Source organism: Pipistrellus hanaki (assembly GCF_964339955.1).
Source record: "Pipistrellus hanaki genome assembly, chromosome: 9".
NCBI classification, from domain to species: domain Eukaryota; kingdom Metazoa; phylum Chordata; class Mammalia; order Chiroptera; family Vespertilionidae; genus Pipistrellus; species Pipistrellus hanaki.
Genome location: NC_140511.1, coordinates 54,697,059 through 54,715,168, shown reverse-complemented (window position 1 = coordinate 54,715,168; position 18,110 = coordinate 54,697,059). Strand labels below are relative to the sequence as shown.

Sequence of the window (18,110 nt, the reverse complement as noted above, 5' to 3'; positions counted from 1 at the left end):
AGAGATGTACTTTGCTTTTATTTCTTGGGATAAGAAAGGCACATGGGAAGGAGGCCAGTTATAGCAGGTGGCAGGTGTCTGGTATCAGAAAACCTGGCTGGATAGCAGAGAGGCAAGACTTTGAGATATAAGTGGTCAGTTTACATGCAATCAGTAGGAAGGATGATGCACTTGCTTCGGACTTATTTCAGACTATAGTTCAGTGGTGAGGTTAGACTTATAGAATTGGAGCTCATCTTGTGTCACCCTTTAATTTTTGTAGATCAGAAAGCTGAGGCCTAGCTGGTTCTGTGCCCTTCCTGTTACCTCAGTTACCTCTAATACAGCCTTTGACATTGGACCTTTGGCCATTAACTCCACCCTTTGAGATTTTATAAAATACTTGTTAGTTTCACAAAGTTCTTAATTATTTTTCACCTGTAGGTTTTCAAGTTTATCAAATGTTCCAGTTTAGAAATTTGGCTGAGTCTTAGCTGGTTTGGCTCAGTGGATTGCGCATCGGCCTGCACACTGAAGAGTCCTAGGTTGGATTCCTGTCAAGAGCATGCCCGGGTTGAGGTGTGTGCAGGGGGTGTGCAAGAGGCAGCTGATAGTTGATTCTCTCACATTATTCCATGCTGATTTGTAGTGCCATTATTTTTGACTTCTGTAGGCAAACATGCTTTCTTTTCCTTTTTGGGTATTAGAGAAAAATTTTGGAAAATTGGAAACAAAGAAAGAGATGGAGAATATGGAGCTTGTTTCTTCCCTGGAAGGTGTGCTGCGGGCCAGCAACCTCTAATATATTGTGCTCGACCTGGCTCCAGAATGTGGGAAGTGAACTTTGATGGGGAAGTTATAAGTACACATCAGTTTAAGAAACTCCTCTCATCACCACCTCTCCCTGTGATTACTCTCAGGTAAGGTAATGATTTGTATGGCTGGTGGGGAGTATTTGAGGAACTTTCATGGAGATGTTAACACATGATATTCTATATGTGTTAAAGATTATGCCTTAAAAAATTCAGAGAAACCAAAAGTCTTTTTCACCAATTATCTTTCATATAATTTAAAGCAAATTGAATGAGGGCACATGTAATTAGGCATTTGGGTGTGTTTGGAGGCAAAAATTTTCCTATGGAGCCGAAACCGGTTTGGCTCAGTGGTAGAGCGTCGGACTGCGGACTGAAGGGTCCCAGGTTCGATTCCGGTCAAGGGCATGTACCCGAGTTGCGGGTACATCCCCAGTGGTGGGTGTGTAGGAGGCAGCTGGTCGATGTTTCTCTCTCATCGACGTTTCTAGCTCTCTATATCTCTCCCTTCCTCTCTATAAAGAATCAATAAAATATACTTTAAAAAAAAAATTTTTTTTTCTATGGAGGGAAAACATGCTTTCCTGTTGTGATGAAATCACTAATGTGTGTGTTTACTTCCTAGATCAGAACCTCAGTATGATCATACAGTTGGGTCCTCCCAGTCTTTGTCTTTCCCCAAACTCTTGCATCTTAGGTAAGTTTCTCCATTTGATCCTTAAAACACATACACACACACACACACACATACACAACTTTTTCCTTTTGTTTCTTGCTCAAGGGCAGTTACCTTTTAAATATTTTTTTAAATAAAATTTTAATTCTTAGTAGGCAAGGACAAAAATAGTTGTAGAACTTGTTCTTGTAAGCTTGGTGAAACTTTGGCTCTCAGTCCTTTAGGTATTCTGACAAGTGCCTTGCATGAAAGATCCACCTGAGGTAGATTCATCTGGCCATCTTTTAATATCAGGGTTCAGTTAGCCTTCTACTGGATTCAGTGCAAAGTCCGTCATTAAGTGGCAACCCAGAGTGCTACTAAAGGCTGTCAGCTGCTGGGCTTGCCAATTCCTACACCTTGTTCTGCAAGCGTGGGGATGCCAGTGTGATTTCCAGCCAAATCTATGTGTCTGGAACTCTACTTATTTCAACAATGGAAAATATTTGGCCAATGTATAAGGTCTCTAATGCAGATTAAGAGAATATTATTTAGAGCTGACTATAGGTTCCCTGAAGTGTAGACTCCTGATTGGGGTTTTTCAAAGGCTAAGTGTTCTTAGAATGTGATTTTTTTAAACACTTGAAATGTTAACTAATTGATCCTAACTTATGTATGTATGTGTCTCACTACCTACACTGAAGTATTTAAAAGTAAATTATAAAGTATCCTGAAAGTTACTGGAGACAGTTATTTTTTTGTTCACAATTAGATAAAACATACTAAAAACTCTTTCTTTATGGCTCTTATCACAATTTAAAATTACATATGCATGCAGTATATATGCCCGTCTTACTCTTAGTAAACTTCATGAGGGTGCCATGTCTGTTTTATTCACTATTTATTCTCAGTGCTTGGTATAGTGCCTGGCATATATAGACAGTTAATAAATATTGTGGACTGTAATGTATGGGGTATGGGGAAGTCCCTTACCCAAAAATATGTTTTCTAATAACGAGGCTACAGTTTGCTGTTCTCCTGGTAGAGCTATTATTCCTTTGAGTAAAAGCTATTTAAAGTTCCCATTACAGCCGAAACCGGTTTGGCTCAGTGGTAGAGCATCGATCTGCGGACTGAAAGGTCCCAGGTTCGATTCTGGTCAAGGGCATGTACATTGGTTGCGGGCACATCCCCGGTAGGGGGTGTGCAAGAGGCAGCTGGTCAATGTTTCTCTCTCATCGACGTTTCTAGCTCTCTATCCCTCTCTCCTCCTCTCTGTAAAAAATCAATAAAATATATATTAAAAAAAAAAATAAAGTTCCCATTACAGCTTCTGCCATACCAAACAAAGCCCTTCATGATCTGCCTCTGCCTATGTCTCAGTGTAAGCAATAATTAATGCCATTTTGAAGCTTTTGCTGACTCCTAATGCTGCTTAGACTAGGCACGTATTCCTGTGCACTGTTGTCACATCTTATTCATTCCTTCATCATCACCACTATTTCACTGTATTCATCCCAGCACCAGGTTGTCAACTCTTTTACTATGGGTGCAGTGCAAAACACATATAAGGCTCTCAAAGAATAGCTTAATTAAAGAATTCAACTAAGATTTTTTTTGAGAAACCATGAGTAGGAGAGCCTTTGTTTTCTATTATTTTCTACCTGTATACTTGTGTCTTGTGGTAACCATTACTGTTATACCTACAAATCCTACAAGAAAGCATATTTTATACTTTCTTTTTTAGTACATTGGTATCACTTTCCCTTCTTAAACAATGCTGCTAGGCTTGTGTCCCAGTCTGTTATCAGTGAAGGGATAAGGGAAAGAGGGATATATAAATTATAAAGTATCAGCTCTTATCTATTCCCTAATCACCACCCCCAATCTAATCTAGTTTGCTACTCCTAAGGGATCTTTCCAAGTTGAATATCAAGTTTAGTATCAAAATCATGATCCTGTATCTCTTTACTCAGGGATCTTCTGGCCTCTCATTATTTTCTCCTTTGGCTCCTGAAGGCAGCCTTCTAATTTTACTTACTTTGGACTAGGATTCTTACCATATTATTCATCTTTGTGACAAAGGTCTGGGTCTTATATTGGCAAAATGTTTAATATTTGTGTTAAATATCACTCTTAGTTTCATTGTTACATGGTACAATTTTTAGTACCCTTGGGTGCATTTAAAAAAATGTCCCTGATCTCAAGATCATATTTTGTTGGAAAGATGTGGTTTATGTCTACAAAAAGTTTAACAATAAAAAAAATAAGAGTTGCGCTCTGACCGGTTTGGCTTAGTGGATAGAGTGTTGGCCTGTGGACTGAAGGATCCCAGGTTTGATTCCGGTCAAGGGCCTGTACCTTGGTTGCAGGCACGTACCTTGGTTGTGGGCACATCCCCAGTGGGGGACGTGCAGGAGGCACTGATGGATGTTTCTCTCCCATCGATGTTTCTCTGACTCTCTCTCCCTCTCACTTTCTCTCTGTGAAAAGTCAATAAAATATATATATTTTTAAAAAGACTGTGACAGTGCAGTACATGATTAATGCCAGATGAGCAGGGTTGGCAAGAGATAGGTTGGGGGCAAGAAGAAAAGCAATTGCTGTGTGCCATCAGAGAAGGACTTCAGAGGTGAGTACAACTTCTGATCCTTGAGAGGTGGCTAGAATGAGAGCATTATAAGTTGGGGAATGCCCTGGGGAAGCCAAGAAGCAGATTACCAGTGGTATGTAGAAAATAGTAGTAGCTTTGAGAGAGTGAGCTATATGAGCAAAGGATTATAGAAGGAGATGATCAGAGATGAAGAGTACCAGGGCAGGAACTGCAAAAGAAAGTGCAATGTTCCAGAGTCCAGGGAGGTGAGATTCTGGAAAGAAGGACAGCCAGCAATATTGGCCCTTGCTTAGGGATCAAGAAGGGAAATGAGGAAGGGTTATTGGGTTTGGCAGGTAGGAAATCTATGACTTTTTGAGAATGCAGTAAAGAGGAATATTTTGGATTCCAGGTAACAGTTGAGAGGATAAATAAGGGAAGAAATAGATTTTGGGAGGCATAGAGAGAAAAGTCTAGGTTTTGGAGCCCAGAGGGTTCTTGGTATAAATTCTGACTCTTATGCATTTATGCTGAATGGCCTATATTTTCATGTTTCTGCACTTCAAAAAAAAAAAAAAAATACAGACAATGCCCTTATCTTGATGAGTTGCTACAGGGTTAGATAATGTAAGTAGAGTCTTCAGTAAAGCTCCTGGCACGTAGTTGACTGGGAGTTTCCAACCTTTCTTACTTACACACAACTAAGGATATCAAAATATTACCATCCCTTAAAGTGACTCACTGGAGTAGTGACTGGTGGGGAGGTGCTATGTTTAGTCTTTGTTTTAAATGTACCCCTGTCATAACACATGGGAAGTTTAGCAGCTTTAACAAACATAAGGAAAGATACTAACCTTTTGTTTTCTTTTTCTTTTTTCTTTTTTTAAAAAATATATTTTATTGATATTTCACAGAGAGGAGGAAGGGAGTGAGATAGAGAGCTAGAAATGTCGATGAGAGAGAAACATCGACCAGCTGCCTCTTGTACACCCCCTACCGGGGATGTGCCCGCAACCAATGTACATGCCCTTGACCGGAATCGAACCTGGGACCCTTCAGTCCACAGACCGATGCTCTACCACTGAGCCAAACCAGCTTCGGCTGTTTTCTTTTTCTAGAAGATATTTAGCATATATATTGAATTTTTCCCAGTTGGCATTATATAACTTTTTTAGCAGTGCATTGTTAGAGATAGAAAAGAGATTTCAGGACTTGATTGGCCGATACACTTTTATATTTTCTTTGTACAGGCTAATTTTACTTTGATAGCTAATATAAGTGTCTGAGTGCAAGGAATTATAAACTGTATCTGAGCAAACTAGAATTCTCTTGATTCCTTCCATTTTCTTTTGCAGTGAGCATTGTGTGTTAACTTGGACAGAAAGAGGAATTTATATTTTCGTTCCTCAGAATGTTCAGGTTCTTCTTTGGAGTGAAGTCAAAGGTAATTATATTTTCCTTATGTAACTTACAATCCCATGCTTGTGAAAGATTGAATTATTATAGGAGGATTCTCTTGTAGTGTAAGATATAAAAAAACAGAACAAGGTGACATTCCTTTTAAACATTAATATCATAGATATTTCCCTTTGTAAGGTAGTTCACAAGCATACATTTCTGAATTTGTGCTTATTTATTTCTTTATGCCTTTTAAACTTTTAAAAAACAATATATTTTATTGATTTTTTACAGAGGAAGTGAGAGGGACAGAGAGTCAGAAACATCAATGAGAGAGAAACATTGATCAGCTGCCTTCTGCACGTCCCCTACTGGGGATGTGTCTGCAACCAAGGTACATGCCCTTGACCAGAATCGAACCTGGAACCCTTGAGTCCACAGGCCTATGCTCTATCCACTGAGCCAAACCAGTTAGGGATAACTTTTAAATATAGTTTTTATTTATTCTTAAATATTAGTAACTACTGTTTAGGATTGAATGGGTTAAATTTCCCCCCTCTACTTATCCTGAATCTTTACGCCTTTTGGAAGTCTTGCTTTAATTCCTGTTTTGTGTCTCAGTAGTTTGGGATTCAAAAAGTCCTTATGGGAACAATAGCCATTGTAAATGACTGAAACAGAGAAAATCAATCTCTGTATTCTTTTGGTTAAAACCAGAAATGGAGGAAATTTAGTTTTTTTAGCTTGCTTCTCAGGAAGTATATTTGACTTTTGGGTCATTTTCTGCTTTGTAAAAACATAAAAAGAAAGAAACCATTACTTACTGATTCTGATCAGCATTGACTTCTTATGGATTAAGTACCCTAAGGGGTATCCCATGAAATCTAATTTGTTTCTCCTTTTTAGACTTTTAAAAATCAACACATACATTGTATATGTTTAAGGTTGTACAGTGTGTTGGTTTGGTTCATTTATGTATTGCAATATGATTACCACCTTTTGTGGTAAGATCATTTAAGGTTTATCGCTTAGCAACATTGAAATACATAATTCAGTATTTTTTTACTATAATCACAAGGCTGTGCATTGGATCTCTAGAATTTAATCATCTTCCTTTTGCATGTGTGTATCCTTTGACCAACACATCCCAATTCTCCCACAACCCCAGTCCCTGGAAACCACCATTTTACTGTTTCTACGGGACCATCTTATTAGATACCATGTTAGTGATATTAAAACTAGTTTTTAAAGTTCTTTCGTGATAGTCTGCATTAAGTACTTTCATGATGTTCTGTTTTTATTTTTCCATAAACTGTTTGTTTATTTACATAGTATGTTAAAACCCATTACTTGACATTAGATGATAACTCTCATAATGTCATAGTCTGGTGTCTACTGTAGAGTGTCCTCTTTTTAAAAAAAAAAAAATATTTTATTGATTTTTTACAGAGAGGAAGAGAGAGGGACAGATAGTTAGAGACATTGATGAGAGAGAATCATCTACCAGTTGCCTCTTGCACACCCCCTACTGGGGATGTGCCCACAACCAAGGTACATGCCCTTGACCGGAATCAAACCCCAGACCTTTCAGTCCGCAGGCCGAGGCTCTATCCAGTGAGCCAACCGGTTTCGGCGAGTGTCCTCTTTTAAAGTCCCAATTCCTTTCACAGAAAATAGCATTTTAAAATAGGACTTTGGATCAGAGAGATGCGTTTCTTTTTCTGTTTCTTTTATTTTTGTTCTTTTTAGAATAGTGTCTAAAACATTATTTCTTTATTGAAATGAAAATATAAAAAGATGAAATTCAAGCAAGCCAAACCTAATGAAAAAGTGAATTTATTAGAATAATTTCAACCCTTGCAAAAATGGAAAAGGAATATTTGTTTACCGGTAACATCTGTGTGCTCACCCCACCCTTTGGCTTTTGTAGATATTCAGGATGTGGCTGTCTTCAAGAATGAGCTGTTCTGTTTGCATCTAAATGGGAAAATCTCTCATCTTTCCCTCTTATCTGTGGAACGCTGTGTGGAACGCCTGCTCAGGAGAGGCCTTTGGAACTTGGCTGCTCACACTTGCTGTCTTTTCCAGAATTCTCTCATTGCTGGCAGAGTGAGTCAGAGAGCTTACATATTCATCTGGGTTGTTACAACCATCCTAGCTTGCAAGATTGTGCTACAAAGTTTCTTGGCTTAACTAGCCCTTTCTATATGAACTACAGTAAAGCAGCAATGAATTCCCAAAGGAAACATGACAAATAAATCTAGGGGTGGGTGGAGGGTAAGAAAAAGGGCATACTTTTCATTAAAAAAAAAAAAAAAAATCAAGTTTACTCACAAATTTATTTGAATTTCAGATTTTCTTTTATTTTTAAAAATATATATATTTTAATTTTTTTACAGAGAGAAAGGGAGTGGGGTAGAGAGTTAGAAACAGCGATGAGAGGGAAACATCGATCAATTGCCTCCTGCACACTCCCGACTGGGTATGTGCCGCAACCAATGTACATGCCCCTGACCAGAATCGAACCTGGGACCCTTGAATGCACAGGGCAACGCTCTATCCACTGAGCCAAACCAGTTAACGCTCACACTTTGTTTTAAAGGGGATGATTGTGCATACAGAAAATTCTAATTAAAGTCTTAATTCCTAAGGTAATTCTCATTAAATCTTTACTCACTTGTTAAACCTTTTTTTAAAGCACTTCTGAGGTTTTATGTTCTATGTTAGACCTCTTTAAATATATGGGCCATTTGAATATAGATTTAGTTACATATAGTAGGCTATTCTATTGGGTTTATACTTATCCTTTTAATAGGGAAGAAAATCATTGACTGTAGATAAATTGGAGCACTTGAAATCTCAGCTGGACCTCACAACCTATAGTGATTTGATTTCTCAACTAGAAGAATTAATCTTAAAATTTGAACCTTTGGATTCAGCTTGCAGCAGCAGAAGAAGCTCCATTTCATCACATGTAGGTATTCTCACTTTTAACGGGTTTTTCTGTACAGTAAGATTTTCTACTTTAGGTTCTACTCACCTCTGGAATCCCAAAGCTTATCTTTCTTTCCATATAGTAGATTTTTTTTTTTTTTTTTTTTTTTTTTTTTTTTTTTTTTTGGCAGGGGTGGAGGGCAGTCAAAGGGAGCTTTATTTTAGCTGCTGGACAGCCCTATGAAGCATTCGTTTAAGTTTGTCTTGGAGCCACATTTTGCTTTGTCATTTTTAATTATATTCTTTTTGCAAATGCACCTCATAGAGCCTCCAGCGCAGTTAAGTTGTTCTGTTCCTAATATGCAATTATTTTAGATTCTTCATGCTAATTTGAGTTTTAATGCAGCTCAGGATTATCTCCTTCAGTCCCCATTCTCACTGCCAGGCTTTATGGAGACAAGCTAGAGAAATATGGTAGCATGATCTCACTTAGCTGTGACCAGCTGCCCGGAGCCTAGACCTTGTTCGCCAGTTTGTACTAATAAGCCATAATTGTTATTATAGACTTGCTGCTTTTACCATTGACTTTTCTCTTAAAAAGCTACATTGTGTTATAAAGGAAAGTTTTACTTTGATTTTTTGGAATTCTTTTTCATTTTTAGGAAAGTTTCAGCATCTTGGACTCTGGTATCTATCGTATTATTAGTAGTAGAAGAGGCAGTCAATCAGATGAAGACACTTGTTCCCTTCACAGTCAAACCCTCTCAGAAGATGAGAGACTTAAAGAATTCATCTCACATCAAGAAGAGGACCAGCCAGATCAGTGTTGCAGCTCACATGGAAATGAAGGTAATTAGTGTGTCTTTTTATATACTAGTATGTGTATATTTTTTAATATGTTTACTGACTTTTTAGAGAGAGAGAAAGGGAGAGGGAGAGAGAGAAACATTGATGTGAGAGGGGAACATCGATCGGCTGCCTCCTACATGCCCCCTAGCAAGGAATGAGCCCACAATCTGCGCAAGTACCCTGACCGGAAATTGAACCAACAACCTTTTGTGCACTGGACAACACTCACCCAACTGAGCTACTCTGGCCAGGGCCCGAGTTTGTCTTTTATTGGTTGCAGATGTGAAGCACTAACTTTCTGTCACTTTTATTTGCCTGGATTATCTCATGCATAGAGTTTCCAATAAAGTGTTAACTTTATAAAGTTTTATTATGTTGATAGACTTTCCATCCAGACCTGTAGATCTGCTTACCAGTAGAAGAATGGATTTGTGTGTAGTTGTTCCCTCTCCCCCATGCTTAGGCTAATATTGATAAAGTACCTAATTTACCTAATTTTAATCATGCATTAAAATGCTGGAAAGATTAAGAAAGGAGGTCATTAACCAGAAGAGCAGGGCAATTTTAATCTGACTAACCAAATTATTTTCCATTAGGACTGAAAAATTACTACAGTTTTGGGGCCATTGCCTACACTTTTTGATGTTTGAGCATTCCTGTGACCGAACTGTTGAGAAGAGATTTATAGAAACTTTAAACTTCCTTTTTGACTTGTGGGGATTCAGGGTTAGTAGGAAGATGAAGGTACCTGCTTGAGTGTTTTATATGTGGACCATCCCATGCATCTTGTAAACCTGTGTTCTGCTCATTTGTATCTGGGTCAGTTGTGATTTTGGTATTGAATCTTTCATTTCCTTTGGTTTATTTATTTCAGAATTTCTTTAAAGGTTAAAAAAAACTCCCATATGATTAGATTTTGTTTTTCCCCCCTTGATTTAATTCATCAGACAATGTTTCTCATGTTCCAGTGACGTTTGAGACAGATAAGAATGAAACATTTCTCCCCTTCGGCATTCCATTATCATTTCGCTCTCCATCTCCTCTTGTGTCTCTTCAGGCTGTCAAGGAAAGGTAAACTAATTAGTCTTGTTGTTTAATCCCATTCTGGCTTTACTTCCTTTGTCCATTTAGGTACTTCTGTGCTGAGAATGAGAGACATTTTATTTTATTTACTAGAGGCCTGGTGCACCAAATTTGTGCACAGGTAGGGTCCCTAAGCCTGGCCGGTGATCAGGGGTGACCTGTGGGGCAGCTGGCTGGCCGATCAGGAGTCCTTGCTGATACCCGCCTTGGCTGGGCTGGGGCCAGCTCCTGCATTGAGCGTCTGCCCACTGGTGGTCAGTGCATGTCAAAGCAACTGGCCGTTGCACTGGTAGTTCCACCGTTTGATCAATTTGCATAGTAGGCTTTTATTATATAGGATTTAAAAAAATGCTTTTCATCAATTTTAATGATTTTAGAGAGATGAAGGTGAGAGGGAGAGAGATTGAAAAATATGGATCAATTGCTTCCCTGGGTCAACCCTGCAACCTGGGCATATGCCCTGACTGGGAATTGAACTGGTGACCTTTCAGTATGTGGAATAATGCTCAATCAACTGAGTCACACCAGCCAGGACTGGAAAGACATTTTTTTTTTTTTTTAAATATATTTTATTGATTTTGTACAGAGAGGAAGGGAGAGAGATAGAGAGTTAGAAACATCAATGAGAAAGAGTCATCGATCAGCTGCCTCTTGCACACCCCCTACTGGGGATATGCCCGCAACCAAGGTACATGCCCTTGACCGGAATCAAACCTGGGACCCTTTGGTCCCCAAGCCGACACTCTATCCATTGAGCCAAACCGGTCTCGGCTGGAAAGACATTTTAAATGAGAAAAAAAAAATAAGGTTTCTAGGTTATTTCTCATATCATCTGTTATATGGAACTGTTAACTTCTCATTTCCATCTTGGGGAATTTAGCTTCCCTCTTTGAGTAGCTGGATATTTGAGTTGTTATATATGTGGTTTTTTAGCTCACAGACAGCAAAAGTTTAAAAATCTGTTATTTTTCTCATCCCTCATAGAAACAGTTTACATATATCATTAGTCATTGCCTTTTCCTTTTTATTTATTTGTTTTTTAAATTCACTTATTCATAGAGAGAGAGAGAAAATCCCCACATTGATTTGTTGTTGTACTTATTTATGCATTCATTCATTGAATCTTATATGTGCCATGATTGGGGTTTGAAACCTTAACCTAGGTTTATTGGGGGTGATGCTCTTACCAACTGAGCTACCTGGCCAGGGCTATCATTAGCCAATTTTTTATCCTTTCTCAGTTTGGGCTCAGAATTGGAGACTTCAGAAGTCTAACTAATCCCTGGGACCAAGATTGGCATTTGAGTTTGAGAGAGAAGACTTTGTACAACCACTTAACTGCTTATTTGTCTTATTCGTACAAATTTTGCTTATCAAGAAGAATATGTCGTGACTAGTTGGCAGCTGACTTTCATGAAGAAATGTTATTAATTCTCTGGCTAGGGTGGAGCAGGTGGTCATATGGCCTTCTTTCTTAAATTGATAGAAATATCACAGACTGGAGTTGAAGACATTTTCTTTTTTTCTTTTTTTTAAAGACCTTTTCTTTAGCACTTAAAGCAGTTTAGTAAATGAAGTAAATTATTATATTGTAAATTTTATGTGGACCTTATGTGAAATATATAGTTGATTAGGGAAGTTGCTGTAAGCAGTCTTTCTTTTATTAAGTCCAAGTTGCCTTTCTGGGACTAATAGAAATATAGAGAACTAGGTACTGAATTTTTTATTTTCGTTGTATAATTAGATTTCTTTTCATGTTAGTTTTTTTGGTATTTGACTTTCAGTGTTTCTAGCTTTGTACGTAAAACAACTGAGAAGATTGGTACCCTTCATACAAGCCCTGATCTGAAAGTGAGACCAAAGCCCAGGAGTGATGAACAGTTATGTGAAGAGGATGTGAGTTCTGTCACTTGCTCAAAGGAGGAAGATACTGAGTAAGCTTTTGCATATAAATCTGTGTAAATTCTGGAGGGGTTATTTATCAATTTGAAGAAAACCGTAGGTTATGTCCTGTTTAAGAAGATATATGTATGACCCTGCTCATTGTTGATTGCTATTGTAGCTCAAAAAAATTGTGAACACCACAGCTGGTTTGGCTCAGTGGATAGAGCATCGACCTGCAGACTGAAGGGTCCCTGGTTTGTGGGCTCGATTCTCAATAGTGGGCATGCAGGAGGCAGCCAATTAGTGATTCTCTCTTATCATCGATGTTTCTATCTATCTCTCTCCCCTCTCCCTTTCTCTCTGAAATCAATAAAAATATATTTTTTAAAAATTGTGAATACCACAAGTTAAGTGTTGGAAAATTACATCTATCCATAGCAAATCTGTTAAGACAGTTTTAATTTAGCACACTTGCATCTGTCTCCTGCACAACCTTCTCCTCTCTAAATCTCTTCAAAGTTCTGGAATGTTAGAGAAGGAATATTAAATTAAGAGTAAGATGACCAAGGATCTAAGCCTTGTCCTGGCTCTGCTTCTCACCAATTTGTAACTTTGGGTAGGTAAGTAATGTTCTCTGGCCTATAAGGTGAGAACTTTGGTATTGATGTCTTGCCTTATACTTTCTTATGATGTACTGGTGGCATAGTCCTTGTTCTGGCACAGTGTGAAGTGTCTTGTCTATCATCTCATGGTTCAGGGAATCTGAGCATTAGAGGCAAGCAAACTCAGCACTGATTCAGGAATTGAGAGAGAGACCCATAGTCCTAGTGTGTCTGGACAGTGAGATTAAATAGAAGGTATGTTATTCTCATAATAACTTAGTGAATCTATATATATTTATAGAAAAAATGTACATATGTGCCTAGGCATTTAAGGCAGCCTTCATTCTGATCTTAGCTCATTTTTCCAGCCTCATTTTTAACCACATCCTTCTAAGTACTCTGAATTTCAGTCCTGTGAGAGAATTAGGTATGTAAACTTCACTCTCTTTCTTTTTGTTGTTTTCTTCTACTTGCTTTATTTCTCCCCATATTTTCTGACACAAATACCACTCCTCAGGAAAGTTGCCATTGTTTGCCTAGTCAGAAGAATTACTCCTTTTTTGTGTGTGTGCTTTCATAGCACAATGTATGTGCTGCTCTTTAGCATTTATTTTATTCTCTTTTAGATTATATTAGATTAGTTAGTTATTTGGATGCCTATCTTTTTGACTTGAGCCTACTTATCTTGAGGCTATTGACCATTTTGTATACTCATCTATTTATTTCATTTAACATTAAGAACAATACCTGCCACTTAGTAAGCACTTAGAAATATTTGTCTAAGGAAGCTATAATCCCATCTAACTCTTTTCACACTCTTCTAGGGGAATAGAAGAAGTAACTAGTCAACCTCCAGAAGAAGATAAATTCCAAGAGCTCAAAATAGCAACGGCAGAAGCAATGTGAGTATTTATGAATGAGGACGTTTTATAGTGAATGGGAATGACTTTTTGGGACCATCACTAATGGTCCCGAGACAATATGGGGTAGAGATAGTCTCATTTGGAATTGAAATTCGAGAATTAGTATACAGTTAATATTCTCTGTATTATCATTTTGCCGAGGCAGTTGTTAAAGAGTAGAAAAATAACACTTATTCCAGATTAGTATGCTGTATTCATTAGGTTTATTTAGTATGAAATAATTTGTTAAAAAAAAAAAACACACATGCATAAAACGAACTTCAGATCTCACTCATCTAGGGGAAATCATGTACAACATAGACTGATGAACAAGAACAGATCCAGAGACAAAGAGCCATGGATCAGACTGTTGGACCTCAGAGGGAGTATAGGAGAGGGTGGGGATATGACATATGAGCCTAACCAGTGGTTAAGCACAATATGAGCCTGACCAGTGGTTAAGCACAATAGAGGGATGGGAACATGAGTGGGGAGGGGTGGAGGGTAGGAATGGGGAGATGAGGACAAATATGTGATACCTTAATCAATAAAGAAATTAAAAAAAAACAACACAACAAATTTCATATGTGTTTTTCTTGTATAGGACCAAACTACAGGACCCACTGGTTTTATTTGAACCTGAATCTCTGAGAATGGTTTTACAGGAGTGGCTTTCACAGTTAGAAAAAACATTTGCCATGAAGGACTTTTCAGGCATTTCAGGCACCTGCAACTCATCCACGACATCGAACGAGGATGTGCTATTGTTTGATGAGTCAAAAAATGGAATATTGGTTGAAGATAATGAAAAAGAAGAAAGGGACTCTTTAGACAATGAAGAAACTGTTGATCACACAGCATGTGAATCTGTAAAAAGTCTGAGGGAGCCCTTGGATGACCTCTTTCGAGTCTGCTCTCCATGCAGCATAGCAAACGGTCTCCGGAAAGACCTGGCTGAATTGACAACATTGTGTTTGGAATTGAATGTACTGAATTCTGAGATCAAAAACACAAATGGGCATGAGGACCACCCTTTGCAACAGTGCTCTTCTGAAATTCTGGCTTGTCAATTTCTAAAGAAGTACTTTTTTCTCCTGGACTTGAAGAGAGCAAAGGAGAGTATCAAGCTTACTTATGCTGACCATCATTGTGTTTGGGATACTTTTATCAAAGGATTGAAAGGTAATAGTCAGATTGCCTTACCAAAGGTAGAGATTGATATAGAGCACCTTGGCATTTACACTCAATTTAATTTTTAATAGTTCTTTATATATTGCTTTAATTTGCATCTGTATCATAAGAAACTAGTTTTCTTACAACCATATTTAGAAAATGACAGCAATGTTAAAGAAGTTGGGGGTTAAAGTGAGATTTTTATAAGTATAGATATATAAAAATGAAAAAAACAACTTGAGTAACTTACTAATATTGAAATAATGTTTACCATTTATTGAGTACTATTGTGTACCACTATTTATGTTAAATACTTTCCAGGCATTGTTTCATTTTATCCTTACAACAGTCTTCAGAGGAGATGGTGTTATTTCATTTAATAGGTGAGGAAACAGGCACAGGGAGATTATAATTGTTAAGTAGGTTTCAATACTGTAATAGCTCATGAAATATTAACTGAGATATTGTAGAAGTTTATTTCATGCTTATTTGCTAGTTCAAGGCAGATGTTTCAGGTCAATAGGTATGGTAATCCAGAGTTCTGAGTTCCTTCCATTTTTTTTGAGTTTGTGATTGAGATTGGTTTGTTATGTGTTAGAGAAAGCACATGGAAGGGCCAAACATGATCTTACTTATAGGCTTGGCCTGGTGGTCGCTTTCCATTGGTAAGAATTCTATCACATGACCCCATTTGACTGCAAAGGAGACTGGGAAATGTAACCTATCCAGGTGTGCGGAAGGAAGAGAATGGATGTGGGTGAAAAGCTTGTATGTCTGTCTTGGAGATTGCCAGCAGTCTTCCTTTTACCTTGATTGAAGGTCACACTATTTGTCATCCTCACATAGAAACCAGCTCTCATACTCCAGAGACAATGCATGCTCTTTCTACTGCATAGGCCCATGTTTTTGAAGAGGTGAATTTTTTAAATTCATCATTCTGCTTGAATCAAAGATGCCGTGTGTCTTATACTTTAGACTTTAAATTTATTAAAAGAGTGAATAGTCACAAGTCAAAATACATTTTTATATTATTGACTTAAAGATATTTTTTCTGACAAATGGATCTATAATTCTGGTTCTGCTTCAGTTGATATTTAGCTGTTAAAAGTATAAGAAATGATTTCAATTTCTTTTTCTGAGTTGAGGTAGATTTTTATGTGAAATAAGAAAAATTATTTCTCTTCAAATAGGTTCATATGTTTGACATTATCACTTACTGGAAATTTGCTATTTATGTTTCTATTATGTGATCATACCCAACCCTAGTCACAGGAAAATACAGAAAAGAGTCTTTTCAGCCTGATTGGTTGTTAACTTAATACCAGAGCTGCCTAGAGCAAGCCTGATAGTTAGTTTGAGATTATACACTGCTTGCTTGAATTTAGAGTTACATTTGGCTTAGCTTCCAGCCAATCATGAAACTTAGCTTCCACCCAAACATAAAACTTATCCTTACTTTGTAAGCTTTAAATGATGGCCTCCTCCCTTATAGTTAAAATTAGATCATCATTCACTTTATTTACCACACTTGGCATTAAATGCATTGGCTATTCCCAAAAGTCAAGTCTTTGTTCAAAGAAAGAAGATTTGCTATACATGTTTAAGAAAAAAATAGGTTAGTCCTGATGGTGTGGTTCAGCAGTTGAGCTTCAACCCAGGAACCAAGTAGTCATTGATTCGATTCCCAGGTGGGGAACATACCTGAGTTTCCCATTATGGGGCATACAGGAGGCAGCCAATGATGTTTCTCTCTATCCCTCTCCCTTCTTTTCTCTAAAAATCAATAGAAATATATTTTAAAAACTAGTTCAAAATTTTTAAATTAATTTAATAAAATTGGAATAACTTATTTTGTTCCAAAAGAGGGCAGAGGGGCACTGGTTCTAGAATAAAGAGGAATTTGGCATTGATAGTATACATATATACTATATATCTCTTTTTCAAGGGTAATAGACACATATATTGGTGATCTGATACTTTGTCTTTAAAACTTGTAATATGCTTAGCCTCCCAATTTGGTTTTAAGGTTCTTAAACGCAGAGGTTGTATCTTGTTCTTGTTTGTCTCTCCTGTAATGCTTAATGAGCATAGGGCCTTGCACAGGGTAAGGTGCATGAGTAATGGTTGTTGAACCAATGTGTCCATGAATTAAATATTTACAGATATGAGATGAAGGGAAAGGGTGTGTTTTATCTTTCAGAAATGGCAAGTTCCAATCCTACTTATATGGAGATGGAAGAAGGAGATCTACCAACAAAATTAAAATTACTGGATGATTCAGTCCCTTTTGACAGTCCTTTGTTGATTGCTTATGCTACCCAGTAAGTTGTTGTATATGTTGTTTATATAAACTAAATCACATGCTTTTTTTTTAATCCTGTGAAGTTTTACTCAGTTGCATGTTAATATATTTATCTTGTTAATATATTTATCTTTATTTTTAATTAGTACTTAGATAAGTAACCAAGCTGTATCATATCACTGGAGTTGGAGACTAACATGTTTTGTTTTTAAATGCAGATTGTATGAGAAGTTTGGGGAATCTGCCCTTCGATCCTTGATCAAGTTTTACCCACCAATTTTGCCTTCGGATGTCATGCAGCTTTGTCATCATCATCCTGCTCAGTTTTTGGCCTATTTAGACAGTCTGGTGAAATCGAGGCCTGAAGATCACCGGTAAGAAGGCGAGAATCATTTGCAGACTATCTCTCTTGTATAAGCAATTGTAGCATTTTTTACTGTCAGCTGCCGCAGAATTGAGGCCTCTACAATAGAAGAGGAGGATCTGGGCAGTTGAAATTAGGCAGATTTCATTTTCTATCTGCACACAGCACCTGTTATTGTGACTGGCTATTCTTTCCACCCTGCACCACCACCCCTCTTCTTCCTTTGATTGATTCAGATTTGCCATACTGATTTTTTTTTTTTTTTTTTTTTAAATAACGAGCAATTATTTATTGAACAATGATCCTTGCCGTATTTTTGGATTCATTCATTCACTCAATAAATATTTACTGTGTGCCTAATACATGCCAACAAAGTTGTCGACAATAAAGATACAATAATGAATAACATAGACAAGAATTAAGTCTCAATGGATGAATATAATCATGGAATAATTAACAATGTTAGTTAAAGATGGCTGAACCACAGGGAACACACTATAATAGATATATTTTTTTTTTTTTGAAATTTCTTTTATTTTTTTTTATTTTTTTTATTTTTTTTTAATTTTTTAATTTATTT

General features: G+C 37.3%; 1 protein-coding gene across 6 annotated transcripts in view; it reads left to right on the top strand.

The window, feature by feature from the left end:
• The window catches only part of HPS5 (HPS5 biogenesis of lysosomal organelles complex 2 subunit 2), a 37,680-nt gene that overhangs the window by 9,357 nt on the left and 10,213 nt on the right, over positions 1-18,110 (top strand). For 4 of the 6 annotated variants that reach the window (XM_084895487.1, XM_084895486.1, XM_084895489.1 and 1 more), the window contains 12 exons: positions 687-899; positions 1,417-1,488; positions 5,395-5,483; positions 7,368-7,546; positions 8,253-8,411; positions 9,034-9,220; positions 10,168-10,291; positions 12,088-12,237; positions 13,614-13,691; positions 14,296-14,873; positions 17,065-17,185; positions 17,385-17,540. In XM_084895487.1, coding sequence (XP_084751613.1) covers positions 687-899; positions 1,417-1,488; positions 5,395-5,483; positions 7,368-7,546; positions 8,253-8,411; positions 9,034-9,220; positions 10,168-10,291; positions 12,088-12,237; positions 13,614-13,691; positions 14,296-14,873; positions 17,065-17,185; positions 17,385-17,540 — 2,106 coding nt within the window. The remainder of the gene's footprint in view (positions 1-686; positions 900-1,416; positions 1,489-5,394; positions 5,484-7,367; positions 7,547-8,252; positions 8,412-9,033; positions 9,221-10,167; positions 10,292-12,087; positions 12,238-13,613; positions 13,692-14,295; positions 14,874-17,064; positions 17,186-17,384; positions 17,541-18,110) is intronic. The other 2 variants (XM_084895490.1, XM_084895491.1) reach the window with 1 other exon arrangement.